Source organism: Petaurus breviceps, unplaced genomic scaffold (genome assembly GCF_028583685.1).
Source record: "Petaurus breviceps papuanus isolate PSGF00001 unplaced genomic scaffold, PetGlider_PUasm1.0 115, whole genome shotgun sequence".
In the NCBI taxonomy this organism is placed as follows: domain Eukaryota; kingdom Metazoa; phylum Chordata; class Mammalia; order Diprotodontia; family Petauridae; genus Petaurus; species Petaurus breviceps.
In genome coordinates, this window is record NW_027185612.1 from 893,163 (window position 1) to 915,742 (window position 22,580).

Genomic DNA, 22,580 nt, shown 5'->3' on the forward strand with positions numbered 1-22,580 from the left:
TTATTATTATTTTTGATATCTTGCTTTATTTCTTCTAGGTATTCACATAGTTCTTGCTGAAAATTCTTTTTTTTTTTTAAATTTGATTCTCTGCTTGCAGTATTATAGGGTTACTTGATCGTACCTCTGGAGGATCTCTAGATCTACAATAATTTTTTATACTTGTCAGTGTCTTCTTTGATTTACTCATCTCCAGTTTTAGTTCCTGAATTAGGACTTTGTGCTAGGCCCAGGCTATGTGCCCCACTACACTTTTGGATCAAGTAGATTAGTCTTATCCTAGTTCCCTTGAGTTTTTGTGCCGATCTACATTAACCATGATGAACCGCACACCCTGGATCTTTGAGCCTCTATCTGAAATGTTAATACCTGTATAGGTGTTAGGGACCTCAGCATCTGGGTTGTCCATGTCTGAGCACTGGAACAGGATAATGGTTGCTACCCACTGCTGCTTCCTAGGGCTTCCAAGGTTCCTTCTTTGGGGCTTTCTGACAAACTTGAAATTTTATGACCACCCTCAGTAATTCTCAAATGAAAGCTCTCTCGGGCTCCCAATGCCTTGCCCACTACTTGTGTCCCTGAGTATTTCTGGTCATGCTCAGAGCCTGGTTTGTAGACACATATTTCTGCATTTCCTATTGTGGTACCTCATCCTAACATGGAGATGACCTAAGTTCTCAAAAGCCTTGTAAAGGGAGTACAAGTTCTGACAATTCCTACCAGGATGGAAACACTTGGAGTACAGGCTCCATCACAGATAATGTATCTCTTATCCAAAGACTAGCTTTTGTTAAGTTAAGAGACACTTATCCTTAGGAAGCTGACCACAAGGCAATTTGGGTTTGATCTTTTAGTTTGTTTGTGGGATAGGGAAGGCAGGCTAGAGTAGATAGGAACTCAGAATGACTGCTTGCTAAGAGACTTTTAAAAGGTCGCAATCTGCCTTTGTAAAGAGATTCCTTTTACTGAGATAGGAGGCAGAAAGTGGTTTTGGTTTTAGAAAATATTAATTATTCAGTGTTTCCATCACTGGCAAAAACTACTATACTGAAGAAAACTATGACTCTTAATAGCTTTATGAAGCTTTTCTCGAAATGTCAGGATTAAAGCACAAATTTCTTCCCAAAGCCATCTGAAAAAATTGATAATTCGCCAAATCAGCCTTTTAAAGAAATTGTCCTTATTTTTGCTTTCTTCTTGGTACATTCTTTCAATCTGAATGTAGATTTCATTGCTGTAGTAGGAGCCTCCATTGTTACTCATCATGTGGTTGACCATCGCTATGAACTGCCTTACCTGGATTTCCTTCTCTTCCCCTGTTGCATCATTGTTGAAAGCACAGTACCGTCTCCCACATCTTTTTATCAGCTTCACAAAGTCCTGATCATCATATTTCTGTACAAAATCATCTATGCTCTCCCCCTTTAGCCCATCTTTTTTAGTGAATAATAAGATAGTGTGTTTCAGTGCATCATTTCCGAAAAGTTTTTGAATGAGTTGAATGGTTACCTTCTCTACTTCAGTGAAGCAGCCTAAAGGTATTACAAGAACGAATGCATGAGGCCCTGGGGAGGACACCGCCAGGCATTTAGCAAGTTCTTTTATGGTTTCTTTGATGTTGTTGTTTGTATCAAAAACACCAGGTGTGTCAACCACTGAAAATATCCTGTTATTCCTCATGCTGCTTGCTTTTTTGCATAACTTGGTTACTGAAACTGGGGATAATTCAGATTTAAATGCATTCCAGCCAAGGATAGTATTTCCTGTTGCACTTTTTCCAGACCCAGTCCTCCCCAAAAGGACAATTCTTATGTCCTCAGAGTACCTGCCAGGTCCAGGCCCACCTGGAAAGAAGAAAGACATATGAATAACCTCCTTTCACAGACTGAATTGAAGTTAGAAATGAGATAAATATTAAAGTGATCACTTTATTCTTCAAGTGAGTGCCCAAGTTTGGGCCCCTAGCTTAACTTGGTTACCTGTTGTCTCTCAAAGATCCTGTCTTAGGGTCTGGAGACATTTTCTTTCTTTTTTTTCTAAATATTCTATGTATTTATGTTTCTAAAAAAAAATCTAAAATATTTATTGATATCGTCTGTTTTTTTTTTTTAATGTTACCATAATTTCTCCCAGTATCTCCCTTGTCTTTCTTCCCCTTCCCTTTTCTGGAAAGCCATCCCACTTAACAATATTTTAAAAGAAAAAACAACAACAAAAAAAATAAAAATCAGCACATCTGACCAATGTATTCTTTGCTTCAGTACTTTCTGTTAGCAAGAACCCCTAAAACAACTTTTCTCTATTCTTTCTAATCCTCAACCTTTGTTCATCTTCCTCCCCATCTCTGTTGTTACTGTGCCCTACTTCATAGTGAACCATCCCAGCAGTGCTATGCCTCAGGCCAGGCTTTGCCAGAACTCTACCTAGCAGGAGGTGAGCTGGGCTTTGCTCCAGGGTACCAATATTGGGGAAGGGAGTAGGCTTCTTTTCTAAGGCTACAGTCCCAGGGCCTCAAGGTCCTTTTCCCATCCTCTTCCCTGACTTCTTTCCCCTACTCTCACCAACAAAGTGAGGACCAGAAGGGTAGGCCTTTCATCCCTCAGCTACTATACCTGTACCTACAATTAGACTATTTTCTTCTTTACTTCCAACTCTGTCCCCAGTCAGAGGTATACTGGAGCCAACCCATACTGACTCCCATGAGCTGGTTATTAAAATTTCAGTTTGACACTTTACACCTCAGAAATCATCAAAAGCTACAGATCACGGTTGGATTTATTGTTTTGTTGGGTGTCTAGGCCTGAGAAAGTGATGGAGAAAATGTTAAGATGCAGATTAGACTTTCAAATATGTCTTGTATTTTTGGGGAGCCAGTTGTTAAGCATTTATGAGCACAGCACTGCACGCTACTCATCTGTAGTTCTTCCTTGCTCTAGTCATCTTCCTTTGTATTTGTTCCAGGGCGTCAATGCCTTTCCTAGAATGTGGTGACCAGCACTCGTCACTGTTCTCCTGATGTGGTCTCACATGGAAGGTATCAAATGGGACTATTACCTCCTTCCTTCGTTATGGGCACTAGTCTTGTCTGACCGAGTTTACAATGACTCTTCCCTGTTTTGTCTGCCAGATGACATGGTGGATAGAGCCAATGCTCTTGGATTGATTCAGGAGGACCCGAATTCAAATCTGGCCTTAGATATTTACCAACTATGTGACCTTGGGCAAGTCATTTAAAACTTCTCTGAGACTGTTTGCTTATCTGTAAAAAGTGGGGATAAAAATAGCACCTACCTCTTAGGGTGGTTTACAAGGTTCAAATGAGACTTTGCAAATCCCAAAGTGCTATTATTGTTGTTGTTGCTGCTGTTACTATTGTCATCCTGTTACTTCATAGGGAGTTTATAGTCTCCTGACTTGTTCCCCTTGACTGTTCACATCTTGTATTTGTGCTGTTGAGTTTTTGGCCCTAGAGGGGTTATTGAAAGTACAGGGCTTCCTTTTAAGGAAGGCTCTGTGATAGTAATGGCAATTAAAGATTCCCCTGTATTGGCTTGGTTTTCAAATTGATTGTGTTAAAACCCAGAGTTTGTTAATCCCACCTGTGGGATGGGCTTGTTGATGTGAAAAGAAAGTCCTGAACTGGGAGGAGCTGGTGATGTAGATTTGGAGAGACACTAGAGAGAGGCGGAAGATCTTTTTGGAAGCAGCACCTCGTGGAGAGAGAGAGACTAAGAGAATTGCTGGTGGCTGCTTTGAATTGCCCTGGACTTTTGAGACCTGCTCCCTGAGCTGCCAAGGACTGAGGAGACATGGCTGTTTTGCTGGTACTTTGTCTGTCTGTTTTGATGTTGTTTTGCCAGATTTGTCCACTGGTGAAAGACAGTCCTTTTGTTGAAGAAGTCCTGGAACCTGGTTGTTCGCTAAGAAGCCCTGAGATTGTCCTGCAGACAGAGAGTGAATACTGTCCACTGGTGAGGGACAGTGCTGTTGTTGTAAGGGTCTGGAGACTGTCCTGCAGACAGAATGAATACTGTCCACTGGTGAAGGACAGTGCTGTTGTTGCAGGGGTCTGGAGACTGTCCTGCAGACAGAGTGAATACTGTCCACTGGTGAAGGACAGTGCTGTTGTTGCAGGGGTCTGGGAGCCTTTCTGTTGGTTCAGAAGCCCTGAAGAAGGATTTTCTTGTTGTATGTTTACAGAAATCCTGGGAGAGGGTTTTGCTAATGTGTTCAGGGGTTCTAGGACTGTTCTACAGACAGAGGATGAATTAATGAAGGGACTGGCAATGTGTCTTGTGGCCTTGCTAAGCCTTGTCTCCCCAGGAACTAACATTGCTGAGAACTTGCCTTGTGTCAAGATGAAGAAAAGACCTCCATTTGGGTATTAAGTGCTGTGCTTAAACTTGATGTAATTCTGGGGTAGATTCAATTGTGATCCAGGGGTGGGGAACTTTTGACCTTTTTGTGCTCTGTGATTGAACAAATGAAGGTACTTTACTTATGTTTGGAAACTAATCTCCATTTGAGAAGAGGGGCTTTGTGGTGGACTAAATGAAGGTACAGCCTAGGGGTGGAGTAGTATTTAGAACAGGGACTTTGTAATTGATTGAATGATTGGAAGGTCCTGGGGTGGGGTAGTACTTGGAGATTATTTAATCACACTTAGTAAATGCTGTATTTTGAATGATGTCATGTTTTGATCTTCTCTGTTCTTGGTTGGTCACTGAATAAAATGGAGAGCACCTATGCTGGTATTCTGAACCTTGGGAAGTTGCCTTTCCTTGGCATTACATTACAGGCTCCCAGTGTGTCCTTCCTGAAATTTCAGAAAAACCTTGGTATTTCCAGCAATACATCTGTAAAACATCTCAAGGGTGGGTTATTTTCGCTGGTGACTAACTTCTTCCATTTTGTGTTCATCCTTATTCATTTCATTTTCTGAGTGAGACATTATTTAACAGTGTAAGAGGGAAATTCATGTGAAAAAGGTTTAGAGAATAAGCTCTGTGTTGATTTGTCATGCTTAACTGTACAAGAGAGGATTCTGAAAGAAGAAAGGGAGGAAACACACATTTATTAAGTGCCTACTTTGTGCCTGGCATTGCGCTAATCACTTTACAAATTATATCTCATTTGATTCTCACAGCAACCCTGAATGTTAGAAACTATTACTGTGCCCATTTTACAGTTGAGAAAACTGAGGCAGACAAGTTAAGTGACTTGCCCAGAGTCATCATGCACTCTTTTGAGACTAGGGTAGGGTAAGAGAGGTTATTAGAAAGTGATGATGATATAAAAAGAAGCTAGATAAAATACATATTATTTTCTTCAAGTGCAAAACAGTTTTGCTTAGGCTGTCCCATGAGTACTTATAATAGACCAGTAATAATGAATGCTGCTATAAAAATTGTAATAATAATTTAAAAGGTCTGGGGGCTTGTTTGAGCTAGGTAATATCTAAGGCCCTTCCAGCTCTAATATTCTATAATTCTAGAGGCTGGATTAAGGGGGAAATGAGATTCAGGGAGCTGGAAATATCCAGACTAAATGAGGGGTCCCCCCTCTTATAACTGTACTTGGGAAAGAGTCCAGTAAGAACCACTAACACTGAGGTATATGTCTTAGTGTGTTACTGGTCCTGAGAGGTGATAGAAAACAAGGCCAAAAGGGAATGAACCTCTAAGTGCTTAAAAATGTTAGCATTCAAGTTGGGGAGATTTTTTTCTGGTGGGATAAAGAAAGAAGCTTTTCTGAGGTCCTAAAATCTCAACACTGATTGAGCTGCCCATACAAAAGTCCAATACCCAGGTTAGAATTCTGATGTTACTTCTAGTGGCTCCCCATTTCCTTTGTCTATTCAGCTGCTGAGGGAACCAAAGTCAGGCACTGGCTCTACTATGTATTCCTGTCTAGGATCTGTGAGAAAATATGTGGGGATGGAACCAAGATGGTGGAATGAGAGGAAGTAATAGAATCTAAGCTTTGTCCAACACTTTATGAAATATGGCCTAAATTAATTTGCTTATTCAGTGTTGTACCAATCAAACCACCAGGGAATTACTCCATAGAGCTAGAAAAAGTAATAACAATTCATCTGGAGAAGCAAAAGGTCAAAAATATCTAGGGTATCAATTTCTTAAAATGGAGAGCACCAGATTTTAAACTCTACTACCAAGCAGTAATCATTAAAACAATTTGGTAAGAAATAAAGCAGTTATCAATGGAAAATATTAGGTAAAAAACAGTAACCTAGTATATGATAAACCCAAAGATCATAACTATTGGGACAAGAACCCATTATTCAACAAAACTGTTGGAAAACTGGAAAGTAGTCTCATAGAAACTAGATATAGATCAATATCTTACACCATATACCAAGACAAAGCTCAAAATGGACACATAATTTAGACATAAAAGATGACATCATAAGCAAATTAGTGGAATATGAAAGAAATTACCTGTCAGATTTATGGATGAGGGAAGAGTTCATGATCAAACAAGAGACAGAAAGGTTCACAGGAGGCAAAATGGACAATTTTGATGACATAAAATTAAAGTTTTTGCACAAGAATAACCAATACATCTAAAATTAGGAGAAAAACAGAAAACTGGGAAAAGACTCTTTGCAGCAAGTTTCTATGATAAAGGTCTCATTTCTAAGATATATAGAGAACTGAGTCAAATTTACAAGAATAAGGGCCATTCCCCAATTGATAGTCAAGGGATTTGAAAAGGCACTTTTCAGAGGAAGAAATTAAAGCTATCAATAGTCACATGAGAAAGTGCTCCAAATTAATAGTAATCACAGCAATGCAAATTAAAACTCTGAGTACAACCTCATACTCATCAGAATGGGTAAGATGACAAAAAAGGAAAATGAAAAGTGCTATAGGTACTATGGGAAGACAGGTACAGTAATGCACTGTTGGTGTATCTATGAACTAGTTCATCCATTTTGGAAAGCAATTTCAACTATGCACCCAAAGCTATTAATCTGTATATACCTTTGACCCAGAGATACTGCTACTAGACCTGAGCCCCAAAGAGATCAAAGCAAAAGGAAAAGGACCCATAGTATAAAAATATTTATAGTAGCTCTTTTTTTTATTACAAAGAATTGGAATCTGAGGAGATCCTCATCAATTGGGGAATGGACAGACACATTATAGTACAATCATTTGGTGGAATATAATTTTGCTGTAAGAAATGAAGGGGATATTTTTTGAAAAACCTGGAAAGACTTGTATGAATTGATGCAATGTGATGTGAGGAGGACCAGAACAAATTAATATGATAACAATATCATAGTAATAATGGTCTCTGAAAGACTTAGTAACTGATCAATACATTGACTAACCACAATTCTAAAGGACTCATGATGAAACATGCTACCCTCCAAATATCCTCCAGTAATGGACTGAGTGAAGATTGGAGTGCATTTTCTTTTCTTTCTTTTTCTTTTTGGACTTGTACAATGTAGAAATTTGTTTTAGGTGAATATACATATTTGTAATAAGTTTTATTTTTTTTTTGCTTTCTCAATAGATGGTAGAAGGGGAAGAGGGAAAGGAAAATTAAGAAATGAAAATTAAATTAAATTAAACAAATCATGTCAAACTTTTCTTTTTTTTTGTTTTTTTCTCAGATTCTCATCACTTTTAGCTCTTCTCCCAAATATATTTAATTTTTTTAAAAGAAAATATATGAATCAGATTTGTTTCTCTTGGCTCATGAAGACAAATGAATGCTATCCCAAGAATGTTGGATATGATATGTGTTTATCAGTCCTGTGGAGGTAGGGGTCCCATAGGAAGGCAACAGGAATGTTGTTATTTTGTTAAGGAAAAACACTTTCTCTTTCCACCAAAATCCTGACTGAGGACCTGGTGACCCACTAAGATTTTCTTTCTCTGGAGATCCCTTAAAACAGGAAGTTTCTTATCTGTCTTGGCTCTTGACCAAGGACATAAGATGGACTAGGCCCATATAAGACTATACCCAGTCTTATAATTCTATGATCACAATGACCCAAGTCCTTGGTGAAATTTTGGCTGAGACGTGAAGGAAGCCAGGGAAGCTGGGAAGCAGAGATGAAGAGAGAAAATGTTGGAGGTTTTGGGAACAATCAGTAAAAATATCTGGATTAGGTGATGAGATTTCTTGTGCAAAGTACAGCAAGGAGGCTAGTGTCACTGAATCAAAAGAGGGCACAGAAGGAAGTAAAGTAATGCAGAAGGAAAGACTAGAAAGAGGAGCCAGGTTAGGAAAGGTTTTAAAATCAAAACAGGGGATTTTATATTTGATCCTGGAGGCATTAGGGAGCCACTGGAGTTTACTGAGTAGGAAGATTATATGGGTAGATCAATTTAGGAAGATCAAGGAGAAGTCTTTATTAAAGATTTTCAGTTAGAGACTGGATGGCCATTTCTTGTGGATATTGATGAAGGAATTCATGCTTCAGACAGTGTGTCATTGGACTAAATGAAATCTGAGGTCCCTTTAAACTCTGAGATTCTATTATTCTAAGAGATACTGTTATAGCACTTTCCTATAAATTGCCTGGCTTGATAGAGGAGACACACACATATGTGTGTATATGTAGTGTGTGTATTTATATACATATATATATACATATGTATGTATATATGTGTGTTTTATATGTAATACAGTATAAGTTTTTATACATAGCACAGAACTGTCAAAGAGTCAGGAAGACTAATGCCCACTGTGGGCTGCAACTAGGACAAATACTAATGAAAAGAAAAAGGGCCTTTTGAGCCATTTTCCAGGCAAGAGAAGGAATTAAGGGAAAGACAGTTCTGCTATATGCCCAGAGGTAATATAATTGCTTTTAGAGAGATGCCATAGAAAACATAAAACAACTCAAAAACTACTTTGTTTCTGTCTTTTCCATTCAGGGAAATAATATTCAGTCTGGGTGGTATAAACAAATTTAATTAAAAGGAGTTTGAACCAGTGATGTGTGAAAAGATGATATAAGACAACCTAAATAGCTCTCAGTAGGTTCAAGGAAGTCTTGGTATAATTAAGAAAGACCTGGCAAGGCTAATAAGAACTGATACATAGGGTAGTGAGCAGTTTCAGGGAAACAATGTATACAATAACACTATTGTAAAAACAAAAACTTTTAAGAATTTAGAACTCTGGTATACTGAATAACCACATCTGCAGAAAGCTGAGTTGGAAACCTGCTTCCCAAGTCTGGACAGAAAGGTGATGGACTAAAGGTGGGTGCAGAAAAGACATATTTTCAGACATGGCCAACATATAGATTTGTTTTGCTTAGCTAAGTTTATTTGTTATGAAAGAATTTTTTGAGGGTGGAATCAGTGGTAGTGATGTCCCCCTCCCCCGCAAAGAAGGAAAGAACATCATTATCATCACAATTAGCATTTATAGAATTTTTAAAGTTTGCAAAGCACTTTACAAATATTATCTTATTTATCCTCACAGCAATCTTGAGGGGTAGGTGCTATTATTGACCCTATTTTACAGATGAGGAGATAGAGATTTAGGGACTTGTCCAGGTAGTAAGTGTCTGAGGCTGGATTTAAACTAGGTCCTCTGACTCCAGGCCTAGCCCTCTATTCACTGTACCACCTAGCTGGATCAAAGACAACAAAAGCAGTTCAGAGGGAGACATAGATAAGCAGGAGAGCTTTGGAACTTACAAATTGAATTTGTCAAATATTTTTTGAGAAAACCAACCTGTATATAATTTTTAAAAATCATAGTGTTCCTCTTTCTGTTCTTTATATGGGAACATTCATTTCTGCTATTATTGGTCAAATTTAAAATTAAAGTTCTAAACTTAAAAAAAATAAAAGATCTTACCCCAACCAAACTTCACCATGATACTGAGATGTAATAGCTGAGCTGATCTTTGAAAAGACCTGAAAATTTTCTGTAACACTAAAAATGGTCCAATGTCTCAATTTTCAAAGGAGGGAAGGATGTTTATCAAAGGATAATCTGCAGATTAAGAGCCTGCTGGTTAGTTCCCAGAAGAATTCCAGAAAGGATTTTTAAACAATTCCTAACCTTCCTATAGCTCCCACCCTTTAGTCACAAATGTAACAAGCTCTCTTCTGAATGAAAATCCTTTCATGGGGTTTCTCAGCATCTAGTAGGGCCCAGCAGCAATCAGCATGAATTTATGAAGAACAAGGCAAGTGAGATTAGTGCTCTCTCTCTCTATCTCTCTCTCTCTCTCTCTCTCTCTCTCTCTCTCTCTCTCTCTCTCTCTCTCTCTCATTAGATTGGTAGACCCAAGGTTAATGCATTTGGCATAGTGTATGTGGATTTCAATAAGGCATCTGATAAACTCTTTTATTATGTCTTTGGGAAGAAGATGAAAGATATGGGATGAGTGACAGTATAGTTAGATATATTTGGAACTGGTTGAACAGGTCAGTTCCAAATGACTGGAGGTCAGAGTCTTGTACTGTGTGCAGAGTAACGGCAATATTGTAAAATGATCAGCTGTGAATGACTTAGCTATTCTCAGCAATACAACAATCTAAGATAACTCTGAAGGACTTATGATGAAAAATGCTATCTATCCCCAGAGAAATAACTGATGTTTGAATACAGATTAAAGCACACTTTTTTTTTTTTTACTTTATTTTTCTAGAGTTTCTTTTTGTCTGTTTTCTTTCACAACATGACTATTATGGAAGTGTTTTTTTTTTAATTGTTCTCAGCCAGACAATTTCAAAGGATTCATGATGAAAAATGTTTTATCTACTTCCAGAGAAAGAAGTAATGGAGTCTGAATGAAGATCAAAGCATACTATTTTTCACTTTCTTCATTTTTCCTTGGTTTTCTTTTGTCTGTATTTTTTTTGCAGCATAACTAATAATAGAAATATGTTCTGCATGATTGAACATGTATAACATCTATCAAATTGCTTGCTGTCTCAGGGAGAGGGGAGGGGAGAGATAGAATTTGGAAGTCAAAATTTTTAAAAATGAATATTTAAAATTGTTTTTTTTTTCATGTTTGGGGAAAATACTATTTAAAAAAATACATGGGTGGGGTGGAGCCAAGATGGGGGAACGGAAGCAGCAATTTTTCTAAGCTCCTCCATGAATTCCTTCACTAAATTTTAAAAAGTGAATCTGAATGGATTTTGGAGTGTCAGAATCCACTGGGAGACACAGCGTGGCAGAATCCAGCCTAGGAAAGCACCCACGTGGATCTGGGCAGGGGGAGTGCAGAGCACATGGGGGCTGCAGCAGCTCGGACTAGAGAGCAGACTACAGCAGAGAGAGAAGGAGCCCCAGCTGGCAGACTCACCCACCCCAAGGGTGATTCACAGCAATCTCACCGGCATCTCACCACAGGACGGGAGGATCCATTGGAGCTGGGTAAGAGAGGGCTCAGGGCCCCCAGCAGAGACAGCAGCTTCTCCTGGGGCTATCAGCCCCCAACCTGGAAGTTTAGAAATTGCCTGCCTGTTTTTTCCAGGGGCTAGGATGCCAAAGTGGCTGCTCTGATTCCCCCTCCCTGATCTAGAGAATGCAAAGATAAGTGTCCCACCCAGAGTGAAATTCTGAGATAGTGGAAATAGCCTCTGGCTTGGGAGTCATTGAGAAGGGGTGTAACTGAGGCAGCAAGGTGTCTGAAGAGAAGAGAGGGAGGGGTCCCAACAAGCCCTACCTCACATGAACAGAAAAAGCCTGCCTGAACAGTAGCCCAGGGGCCTAGAGGCAGAAATCTGAAGTGGCCAGACCACCCCTCCTCCACAGAGTACTCTGTGAGCATCCACGTAACTCAAGGGAAACTGAGAGTCCTGGCCTTGGCCTCAGTCTAAACACCCAGAGGCTACAGCGCACAAAGCCAACAACCTAGCTCCTAGCCTGAGAAATTAGGAAATAGGAAGTTACAAGAAGGAAGGAAGCTGAGAAGAAGGGGAAGGCAAGAAAATCGATTAGAGCTTATTATAGCAATCAAGAACAATCAAATACAGAGGATAACATGGACTCTATACTCACACCTGACACCACAGAAGGAAATATGAACTGGTCTCAATCCCAAAAAGCATTCTTGGAGGAGCTCAAGAAAGATTTTAAAGGCCAAATTAGGAAGGTAGAAGACAAATTCAAATCTGCAGTGACCAAATTGGAAAAAATCTCACTGATGAAAACAAATCCTTAAAAAGTAAAATTAGTGAAGTAATTGGAGAAAATATCTCCCTAAAAAAGGACCTTCAAAAACTAACTGAAGAGAATAATTCACTAAAAATTAGAATCAGTCAAATTGAAGCTCAGGACTCTATGATGCACCAAGAGTCAATCAAATAAAACATGAAGATTGAAAAATTGGAAGAAAGTGTAAAATATCTCACTGGAATAACAACTGACCTAGAGAACAGATCCAGGAGAGATAACTTAAGAATTATTGGTCTACCAGAAAGCCATGATGAAAAAAGCAGCCTGGACAACATCCTCCAAGAGATTGTCAAAGAAAACTGTCCTGAAGTCCTGGAATCAGAAGATAAAATAGTTATCGAAAGAATTCACCGGACTCCCCCTGAAAGAGATCCCAAATTGAAAACTCCAAGAAAGATAGTAGCCAAATTCCAGAATTTCAAGATTAAGGAGAAAATACTGCAAGCAGCCAAAAAAGAAACAATTCAGATATTGTGGAACTACAGTACGGATCACACAGGACCTAGCAGCTTCTACATTAAAAGACTGGAGGGATTGGAATTTGATATTTCGTAGGGCAAAAGAGCTAGGACTGCAACCCAGGATAAACTACCCAGCAAGACTGAGCATAATCTTTCTGGCAAGGAGATGGTCATTTAATGAAATAAGGGACTTCCAGACTTTCCTGATGAAAAAGCCAGAGCTCAATGGAAAATTTGATCTCCTATTATAAGAATCAAGAAAGACATAAAAAAGTAAACAAGGAAAACACACATTCAGACATACACATATGCACACTCACACACACATGCACATAACTTTGGATGCAATAAGAGCAAAATATTCACATCCTATATGAGAAGCTGGTAACTGTAAATATTGAAATTTATATGATTATCATGACCTTTAAAAGGGTTATACATAGATAGAGGGTGTGGGTATAAATGAACTAATCTCATGATAAGAAAAAAACTTATTAAGGGAGTCAAAGGGACTGCAATGGGATAAGAGGAAAGGATGAGACAGAAAAAGGTAAATTATGCCATATGAAGAGGCATAAAAACACACTATAGTAGAGGGGAAGGAAAGAGGGAGAGGAACATCATTTGAACATTATTCTCACTGGTTCTGGTTCAAAGAAGGATCAACATAATCAGTTAAGTTTAAGATTCTAACGTGAAAAGACACAAAAACTCATTAAAGAGAGGGAAAGGAGGGAGGGAGAGGAGCATTGTATGAAATTTACTCTCATTAGTTTGGGGTCAAAGGGGGAATAACATACTCTGATAAGTATAAAAATCTATTGTGTTCTAGAGGCATTAGGAGGATAAGGGGGGGGATAAAAACGGGGGATTAGAGGGAAGGGAAATAGTAGTAAGGGGAAAAGGTAGATAAAGAAGGGGGGGTCACCAGGAGGAAACACTGAGGGAGGTGGCGGTCAAAAGGAAAACCCTTAAGGAGGGGAAGGGAGAAGGAAGAAACAAAAACATAAGCAAGGGAGGGAATAGGATGGAGGGGAAGAGACAGATAGTTATCATTACTGTGAATGTGAATGGGATGAACTCTCCCATAAAACAGAGGAGGATAGCAGAATGGATTAATACCATAATCCTATAATATGCAAGAAACACATTTGAAACAAAAGGATACCCACAGAATAAAGGTAAAAGGGTGGAGTAGAATATATTATGCCTCCGCTAAAGGAAAAAACCAGGGGTAGCAATCCTTATCTCAAATAAAGCAAAAGCAAAAATAGATCTAATTAAAAGAGATAAGGAAGGAAACTATATCCTGCTAAAAGGCACCATTGAGAATAAAGCAAAATCATTATTTAACATATATGCACCAAGTGGTATAGTGTCCAGATTCCTAGAGGAGATGTTAAGGGAATTAGAGGAAGAAATGGATAGCAAAACTATATTACTGGGGGACCATAATCTCCCCCTCTCTGAACTTGATAAATCTAACCTCAAAATAAACAAGAAAGAAGTTAAGGAGGCGAATAGAATTTTAGAGAGGCTAGATATGATAGATCTCTGGAGAAAACTAAATGGGGATAAAAAGGAATATACTTTCTTCTCAGCGGTTCATGGCACATACTCAAAAATCAGCCATGTTCTTGGGCATAAAACCCTCACAATTCAGTTCAGAAAGGCAGAAATATTAAATGCACCCTCAGATCATGATGCAATAAAAATTATATGCAATAAAGGGCCATGGAAAGATAGACTAAAAACTAATTGGAAATAAAAAATTTCATCCTAGAGAATGAGTGGGTCAAACAAGAAATTATAGAAACAATCAGTAATTTCATTCAAAAGAATGATAATAATGAGACAACATACCAAAATTTGTGGGATGCATTAAAGGCAGTTCTTAGGGGAAGTTTTATATCCCTGAGTACATACGTGATTAAATTAGAGAAAAGTGTGGTCAATGAATTGGGCATACAATTGAAAAACCTAGAAAAAGACCAAATTGAAAATCCCCAATTAAATGCTAAATTAGAAATATTGAAAACCAAAGGAGGGATTAGTAAAATGGAAATTAAGAAAACTATTGAATTAATAAATAAAACTAAGAACTGGTTTTATGAAAAAACCAATAAAGTTGATAGACCCTTATTCAATATGATAAAAAAGGAAGAAAACCAAATTATGAGTATCAAAACTGAAAAGGGTGAATCTACTTCCAATGAACAGGAAATCAAAACAATAATTAGGAATTATTTTTCCCAATTGTATGCACATAAATTTGACAATCTTAGTGAAATGAATGAATATTTACAAAAATACAAGTTGCCCAGATTAATTGAAGAGGAAGTAAATTACTTAAATAACCCCATCTCAGAAAAAGAAATTGAACAAGCCATCAGTGAACTCCCTAGGAAAAAATCTCCAGGGCCAGGTGGATTTACTAGTGAATTCTCTCAAACATTTAAAGAACAATTGATTCCAATACTCTAACAAACTATTTGGGAAAATTAGTGAAGAAGGAGTCCTACCAAATTCTTTTTATGACGCAAATATGGTACTGATATCTAAATCAGGAAGAGATAAAACAGAAAGAAAATTATAGACCAATTTCTCTCATGAATATAGATGCAAAAATTTTAAAGAAAATATTAGGTAAAAGACTACAGAAACTTATCTCAAGAATAATACACTTTGATCAGGTAGGTTTTATTCCTGGAATGCAAGGATGGTTTAATATTAGGAAAACCATCAGTATGATTGATCATATCAACAATAAAGCTAGCAGAAACCACATGATTATCTCAATAGATGCAGAAAAGGCTTTTGACAAAATACAACATCCATTCCTATTAAAAACACTAGAAAGTATACGAATAAATGGAGCATTCCTTAAAATAATAGGTAGGGGCAGCCAGGTAGCACAGAGAGTAAGAGCACCGGCCCCAGTGTCGGGATGACCTGGGGGATCAAATCTGGGCTCAGACACTTAGCATCCACCCAGAAACACCTGGCAGTGTAACCTTGAGCAAGTTACTTAACCCCAATTGCTTTAAAAAAAAAATAGGTAGCATCTATTTAAAACCATCGGCAAGTATTATATGTAAGGAGGATAGGCTAGAAGCATTTCCAATAAGATCAGGGGTGAAACAAGGGTGTCCACTATCACTCCTCTTATTCAATCTGGTACTACAAATGTTAGCAGTAGCAATTAGAGAAAAAAAAAGAAATCAAAGGAATCAAATTAGACAGAGACCAAGCTATCACTCTTTGCAGATGATATGATGATATACTTAGAGAATCCTAGAGAATGAAGTAAAAAACTACTTGAGATAATAAATAAATTTGGCAAAGTAGCAGGATATAAAATAAACCCACATAAATCCTCGGCATTCCTGTATATTTCTAATGAAATTCAACAGCAAGAGATAGAAAGAGAAATCCCATTTAAAGTGACTATAGACATTATAAAATATTTGGGAATCTACCTGCCAAAACAAACCCAGGACCTATATGACCACAACTATAAAACACCTTTAACACAAATATAGTCAGACCTAACTAATTGGAAAAATATCACTTGCTCATGCCTGGGTCGAGCTAATATAATAAAAATGACTATTTTACCTAAATTAAATTATATATTTAGTGCCATACCAATCAATTTACCAAAAACTACTTTATAGAGCTAGAAAAAATAGTAACAAAATTCATTTGGAAGGACAAATGATCCAGAATATTAAGGGAATTAATGAAAAGAAATGCTAGGGAAGGTGGACTAGCTATAACAGATATTAATCTGTATAATTAAGCAGCAGTCATCAAAACTACTTGGTACTGGCTGAGGAATAGAGTAGTGGATCAATGGAATAGATTAGGCACACGAGATTTAGCAATGACTACAGTAATCTATTGTTTGATAAACCCAAAGACCCCAGTTTTTGGGATAAGAACTCACTATTTGACAAAAACTGCTGGGAAAACTGGAACATAGTATGGCAGAAACTGGGCATAGACCATCATCTAACACCATATACCAAAATCAAGTCTAAATGGGTGCATGATTGAGGTATAAAGGTTGATATTATAAGCAAAATCTCGGAAAGCAAGGAATAGTTTACCTGTCAGATTTGTGGAGAGGGAAAGATTTTATGACTAAACAAGAGTTAGAGAGCATTTATAAAATGCAAAATGGATAATTTTGAGTATATTAAATTGAAAATCTTCTGTACAAACAAAGCCAATGTAACCAAGATTAAGAGGGAGGTGGGAAATTGGGAAAGAATTTTTACAACCTTTGTCTCTGATAAAGCCCTTTTTTCTAAAATATACAGAGAATTGAGTCAAATCTGTAAGAATACAAGTCATTCCCCAATTGATAACTGGTCAAAGGATATGAACAGGCAGTTTTCAGAGAAATTAAAGATATCTATAAGCATATGAAGAAATGCTCTAGATCACTATTGATTAGAGAAATGCAAATCAAAACAACTCTGAGGTACCACATCTCACCAGTCAGATTGGCTAAGATGACAAAACAGGAAAATGACAAATGCTGGAGAGGATGTGGGCAAATTAGAACACTAATACATTGCTGGTGGAGTTGTGGACTGATCTAACCTTTGTGGAGAGCAATCTGGAATTATGCCCAAAGGACTATAAATAACTTCATACCCTTTGACCCATCAATACCACTTTTAGGGTTATATCCCAAAGAGATCATAGAAGTGGGAGGTAGACCCATATGTACAAAAATATTTATAGCAGCTCTTTTTGTGATAGCAAAGAATTGGAAATTAAGGGGGTGCCCATCAATTGGGGAATGACTGAACAAGTTGTGGTATATGCATATTATGTAATACTATTGTGCTATAAGAAACGAGGAGCAGATGGACTTCATATTTTCCGGAGAGGCTTATGTGAACTGATGCTGATTGAGAAGAGTAGATCCAGGAGAAATTTGTACACAATTACAGACACAATGTATGTGTGATGACCAACTCTGATAGACTGGACTCTTTTCAGCAATGCAGTGATATAAGTCAATCCCAAAAGACTCATGATAGAGAGATGTCTACATCCAGAGAAAGAACTAGAAAGAACTTAGTTTGTATCCAGATTGAAGCAAACTACCTGATCTTTTTCCTTTTCTTGTTTGGTTTTATTTCCTCTTTACCATCATTCCATCTGATACTATCCGTCTTTATAACATGACTAATGTCTAATGTGAAAGTGTTTACAGATCCTATACTTGACTGTATGCCGCTGTGGGGCGGGGGGGGGGAAGCAATGGAGGGGGACAGAATGTGAAACTGAAGGAATTGTGGAATTGAATCTTGTAAACTAAAATTAAACAAATTAATAAAAAAAAAAGAAAAAAAGACATGGCCAGGAGGGATTTGATAGCTCTTTTTGATATTTCAAGGGCTACTGTATGGAGAAGTGACTAAAAATATCTATTCTGCTTGACTTCAGAGGGTACAACTAAACCTAATGGATGTAAATTATAGGAAGGTCAATTTTAGCTCCATCAAAGAATTTCTTAATGATCAGAGCTCACCGAAATGGGATGAAAAAGCTGGCTCTTGAGAGAGCAAGTTCCAAACAGTGACCTCTACCTGTAGTAGAGGTTTATATAATCACTTTTTGGAGATGTCTTAGAGAGAACATATGATTTAGCTAGGAATCAGGAGAGGTGATAATTAATTCTTTTTATTGAAATTCTTAAGTTAAGCAATCTAAACTGTCATTCCAAAAAAAAACATGTCAAAGGTCACTTTTCATCTGAAATATGGGTATTATTTTTAATGGTAAGAATTACAAGCACCACCACACACACAAAAAACTAGCCGTGTAACCTTGGGCAAGTTACTTAACCCCAGTTGCCCTCCAAAAAAAAAAAAGGCAGAATTTCAAGCACTTAATTTAATAATTTGAATTAGTAGTTATCTTATGGAATTCTTCTGGGAGGGGGAGGAGTGGAATTTGATTGATCAGAGGTGCCTTGATCAACCCTATCCCACACTTGATGCACTCTTACAAACAGCAAATAAATCTCTCAGAGTCTGACCCTGTGGAATTTCATTGAGTGGATAGTGAAATCAAGGATAGTCCTCTGATCAACCCCTGCAGCATTTCAAATATTCCAGTAAAGAGAAAACTTATGGATTTTAGTTACTAAAAGCAACTTACCAGAGACTGTTGCTTCCTCTGTAGTAGAGAGGGTCTTCACTGGGCCACTCTTGTCACTGCTCTCACTGGTCCAGCCGCCATCATATACGACAGAAACTCGGAACCTGTACACAGTCTGACATGTCAGTCCTTCAATGTCACAGTACATCTTATTATTTCCTGATCTGTGTTCATGCCATTCTCCTTCCCCATCCTCAGCCTCCGTCTCCTCTCTGTACTCTATTTTATATTCCTCGATCTTGATTCCTGCTCCAGCAGCACTTGGACCCTGCCAGGTCAGGGTCACAGACTGTGGTCCCACCACAACAGCTTCTGGCTTCCCAGGAGGGCAGGTTGGTGGAAGTGTCCTCACAGCAAGGCTCACATCACTGCTCTCACTGAGCCCTAGCTTCCACTCCTCAGCAATCCTGAACAGATACTCTGTACTAGGCTCAAGGTCATTCACTTTGAATACCTCTGGTTTTCCAGATACAGGGATGGTGGTCCAGTCTTCTCCCTCTACAACCTTATACTCTACCTGATAGCCAGTGATCCACGCCTCCTCCCCAGATGTTGTGGTCATTGTGAGCTCTATGGAGTCATGTGTTACCCCACCAATCTGGGGAGGGGGAGGTTTGACTGGTAGCTTAAAGTTGGTGCTGACTAGCAGTCCCTTTTCATAGAGGTAAATGGAGACCCCCTTGTTCTCCAGATCTGGGACAGATGCCACAATGAATTGAGTCTTCTCACTGGAATGATTGGCCTTGGCAAATGTTGAAAAGTCTTCTGCCAATTGTATTGTTTTTCTCCTTGTCTCTCTGTCCTTGACCCAGGAGGAATATGTCTTTTGTTCACAGTCAGGACTGTATGATGCTGGATTCCGTAGCCATTGTTCCCAATCTGCTAAATAGGGTTCCTCCTGCAAGGAGGTGAGTGCAAACACCAGGACAAATCTGTGTGGAAAGTCTAGTATCATATCATCCAGCTCATTCTGATCAGGTATGACTGGCACCCCCTTCAGAAGGGTGAGGTAGGAATTTACCACCTTCATCTCCTGGAGCTTCCGTTTCAAGAACTCTGAGAGCCTCCTAGTGCTGAATGGGGACTGGCTTTCCCTGATTAAAATCCTGGTTAGCTCATCTTCCTCTGCTCTGCCTGCCCGGATCAGGGGTAAGGCCTTGGCTATTTCCTTCTGTAAAAGCTGTCTGTGTTGTCTATTTAGTTCTTGGAATAGCCCGATCTTTTCCCTGATGGCAGAAAAGACTGAGAGCCCTGGTGCCTCCAACATGTCATTACACCTCTTGTCACACTCAGATAACTTTTCCAGAGTGTTCTGGGCATCCCACACCAAGCTAATGCTGATCCCTCGAACCAGCCTGGCAGCCTTGGAGCTCAGCTTCTCCAGAGGGTACAGCCAGACTTGGAGGGGCACTCCACGGCCCTTAAGCAGCTTAGGAAGGGAGGCATAGACTGTTACTGCATCTTCATAAGTCACTGGATTGGTCTCAAGGACAAAATCCCCATAAAACTTACACCTGAATTCCTTGGTTGATTTTTTCTCACTGTCTTCCTTTTTTATCCCTCCCCCTATTTTTCCTGATACTTGGGGAATCTTCTCTACTTCAGCCTTCAGTGTTCCTTCTTTCTCCTTAACATTTTCATTGGTGGAAACTTTCTGATCAAACACAAAGAAAGCCTGGGCCCCATAGAGCACTGCAGTGACCACGTGGGTCGCTGTTTCATTATCAAACACATCATAGTAAGAGATATTATGATATCCTAGGTGGTTCATCGTGAGGTGGGAAAACTGTGTAGTCACACTGTACTTGAGAGTGATCCGAGCTTGCTGTTGGGATGTCTTGGTGTCATTTAAATACTTGGCAGAGCCTCCTATTTCCACCATTCCCCCCAGGATACTTGCTTTCAGCTCTGCAGGGATGTTCATGGCATTAGTCTTTTCATTAATAGAGTCAGAGGTGATGATATCAAAGTCAGTCTTGTACTGATCTTCTGTGGTTACATTTTTCTCAAGGGTCTCCCTGTCCCACAAAGTGATGCCTAGAATGAGACAGACATTAGGGATTAAATGGCAGATTACACAGGGACCACAGCCTGTCACTTTAGGGTGTTCTTTCTATCAAGGGCACCTGGGCCTGGAAGGCAGTTTGTGGAAGGAGGGTAGGCAGGGAAAGAGGCACAGATTCCAGAGGGGGAGAAGATCCTATTCCTGAGCTGGAAAGAACTTCTCTAGGCCTCTGCAACTCCCTTGCTCCACTCAGCCTTCTATGATGGATAGGGGGAACCTTAATATGAACTCCTGAATCTGGACCCTCATTCTTCCTACCCCACAGCCCCAGTACACAATTCCCTATTCTGAGCTCCTTTGTTTTTTCTACAGGTTGAGAAGCCTCTCTTCCTCCCAGCCTAGGGACTGCATTCTGAAAAAAGGCCTATGATGATATATATTTCACAGGGTTTACAAGCACTTTCCTCTCAACACTTTTTGAGGTAAGTTGTGCCAATGTCATTAGCCCCATTTTGCAGACAAATGAACTGAGACTCAAAGAGAAGTTGGCTAACTTTTTGCAAACACATTAAGCATCAAAGCAGAGTCCTGGTCTTCTGACTCCAAGAGCAGCCTAGCACACTGCCTGCCCTAGTTAGAGAGCAGGAGGTTACCCAGAGTGAGGTCCCCACCTACTAGGGGTCCTAAGCAGGGGGTGAGGCAGTAGTTTGGATTTGCTCTAGAGCATGAAAAGTCGCAGTTGTTCTACAAAGAGAGATGGCGTGTGGTAGTGGCTCAAGAGCTGGCTTCAGAGTCAGGAACCCTGAGGTTGAAGTTCCTCCTCTGACATACCTAGATTGTGGGACCATATGGGCAAGTTACAGCCTGTCTCCATGCCCCAATCAATTGCAGGTCTGTGTTGGCAGTGGAAGTCTACTCATTGGGAATCTCCGCTCTCAATGACATCATGGTGCTTGTCCCTATCACTAGCTCTACCTCTGAGCACTGCTTTCCCAAGTTCAGCTTCTTGCCTTGCATGCTTCCCCCACAGACTGCTAGAGCTTCAGAAGGCCATTTACATACAAATCATTCCCAGTCCTCACTCTCACTGAAGGAAAAGGATCTTTCTTTCTACATGATTAAAGCTTCCATTCCCCTTTGAGACTGCCCTGAGTGTTCACTGTAACTGGATTTACTCTGATGTATTAAGTATCTTGTGTCTGTAAGGGCAAACACTCTACCTTCCCATAACACAGAACATGTCTGACTTACTTCAGTCACAGAAGATCCTTGGGCTGATTATGGACTCTTTTTGCTAGATCTTGCAGAGATTGCCTCTGTTTTTGATATCTGCCTAATGGGGTGAATGAGTCCCACTCTGTAGTGGCAACCATACTGGCATACCCAGAGTGGCTACTAGCACAGGTTCTTAGATCTGTTTTACTAGGAAAGATAGCTGCTTAAGGAGACAACAATGTTTTTAAATTAAATTCATTAGTTCAGGGGAAAAGTCAGCACTCTGAACTTTAGAAAACATCCAAACAAAGAAAACAGAGAAAAAACAAGCAGAGAGATAAAGACCAACAGACAGGGCTTATAACTATCTGAGAAATTAGTGCAGATCAACAGGCAGATCCAGTTGTCTGACCAAGGCAATACATACATAGATATCAGAGAAAAGAAGCACCAGCATTTGGGTTTTTCAAAGCTGGGGGGCTCCTTAATGGCTACCCAGAGTCTCATCTGGTCAGATCACA

General features: G+C 39.2%; 3 protein-coding genes and 1 long non-coding RNA gene across 8 annotated transcripts in view; 2 read left to right on the top strand and 2 right to left on the bottom strand.

Annotated features, from left to right (window-relative positions):
• Positions 1-22,580, bottom strand: part of LOC138157655 (stonustoxin subunit alpha-like) — a 361,938-nt gene that overhangs the window by 204,733 nt on the left and 134,625 nt on the right. The gene's annotated exons all lie outside the window — the stretch shown is intronic.
• The window catches only part of LOC138157633 (stonustoxin subunit alpha-like), a 146,266-nt gene that overhangs the window by 38,787 nt on the left and 84,899 nt on the right, over positions 1-22,580 (top strand). The window lies entirely within an intron of this gene.
• Positions 7-22,580, bottom strand: part of LOC138157620 (stonustoxin subunit alpha-like) — a 29,304-nt gene continuing 6,730 nt past the window's right edge. For both annotated transcript variants that reach the window (XM_069083263.1, XM_069083254.1), the window contains 2 exons: positions 18,840-20,876; positions 7-1,844 (listed from right to left, as the gene is read on the bottom strand). In XM_069083263.1, the coding sequence (XP_068939364.1) occupies positions 1,027-1,844; positions 18,840-20,763 (2,742 nt within the window). In that variant the 5' untranslated portion in view covers positions 20,764-20,876 and the 3' untranslated portion in view covers positions 7-1,026. The remainder of the gene's footprint in view (positions 1,845-18,839; positions 20,877-22,580) is intronic.
• The window catches only part of LOC138157650 (uncharacterized), a 43,715-nt gene continuing 42,349 nt past the window's right edge, over positions 21,215-22,580 (top strand). Inside the window, exon 1 of the long non-coding RNA XR_011167425.1 lies at positions 21,215-21,326. This is a non-coding gene — a long non-coding RNA (uncharacterized lncRNA). The remainder of the gene's footprint in view (positions 21,327-22,580) is intronic.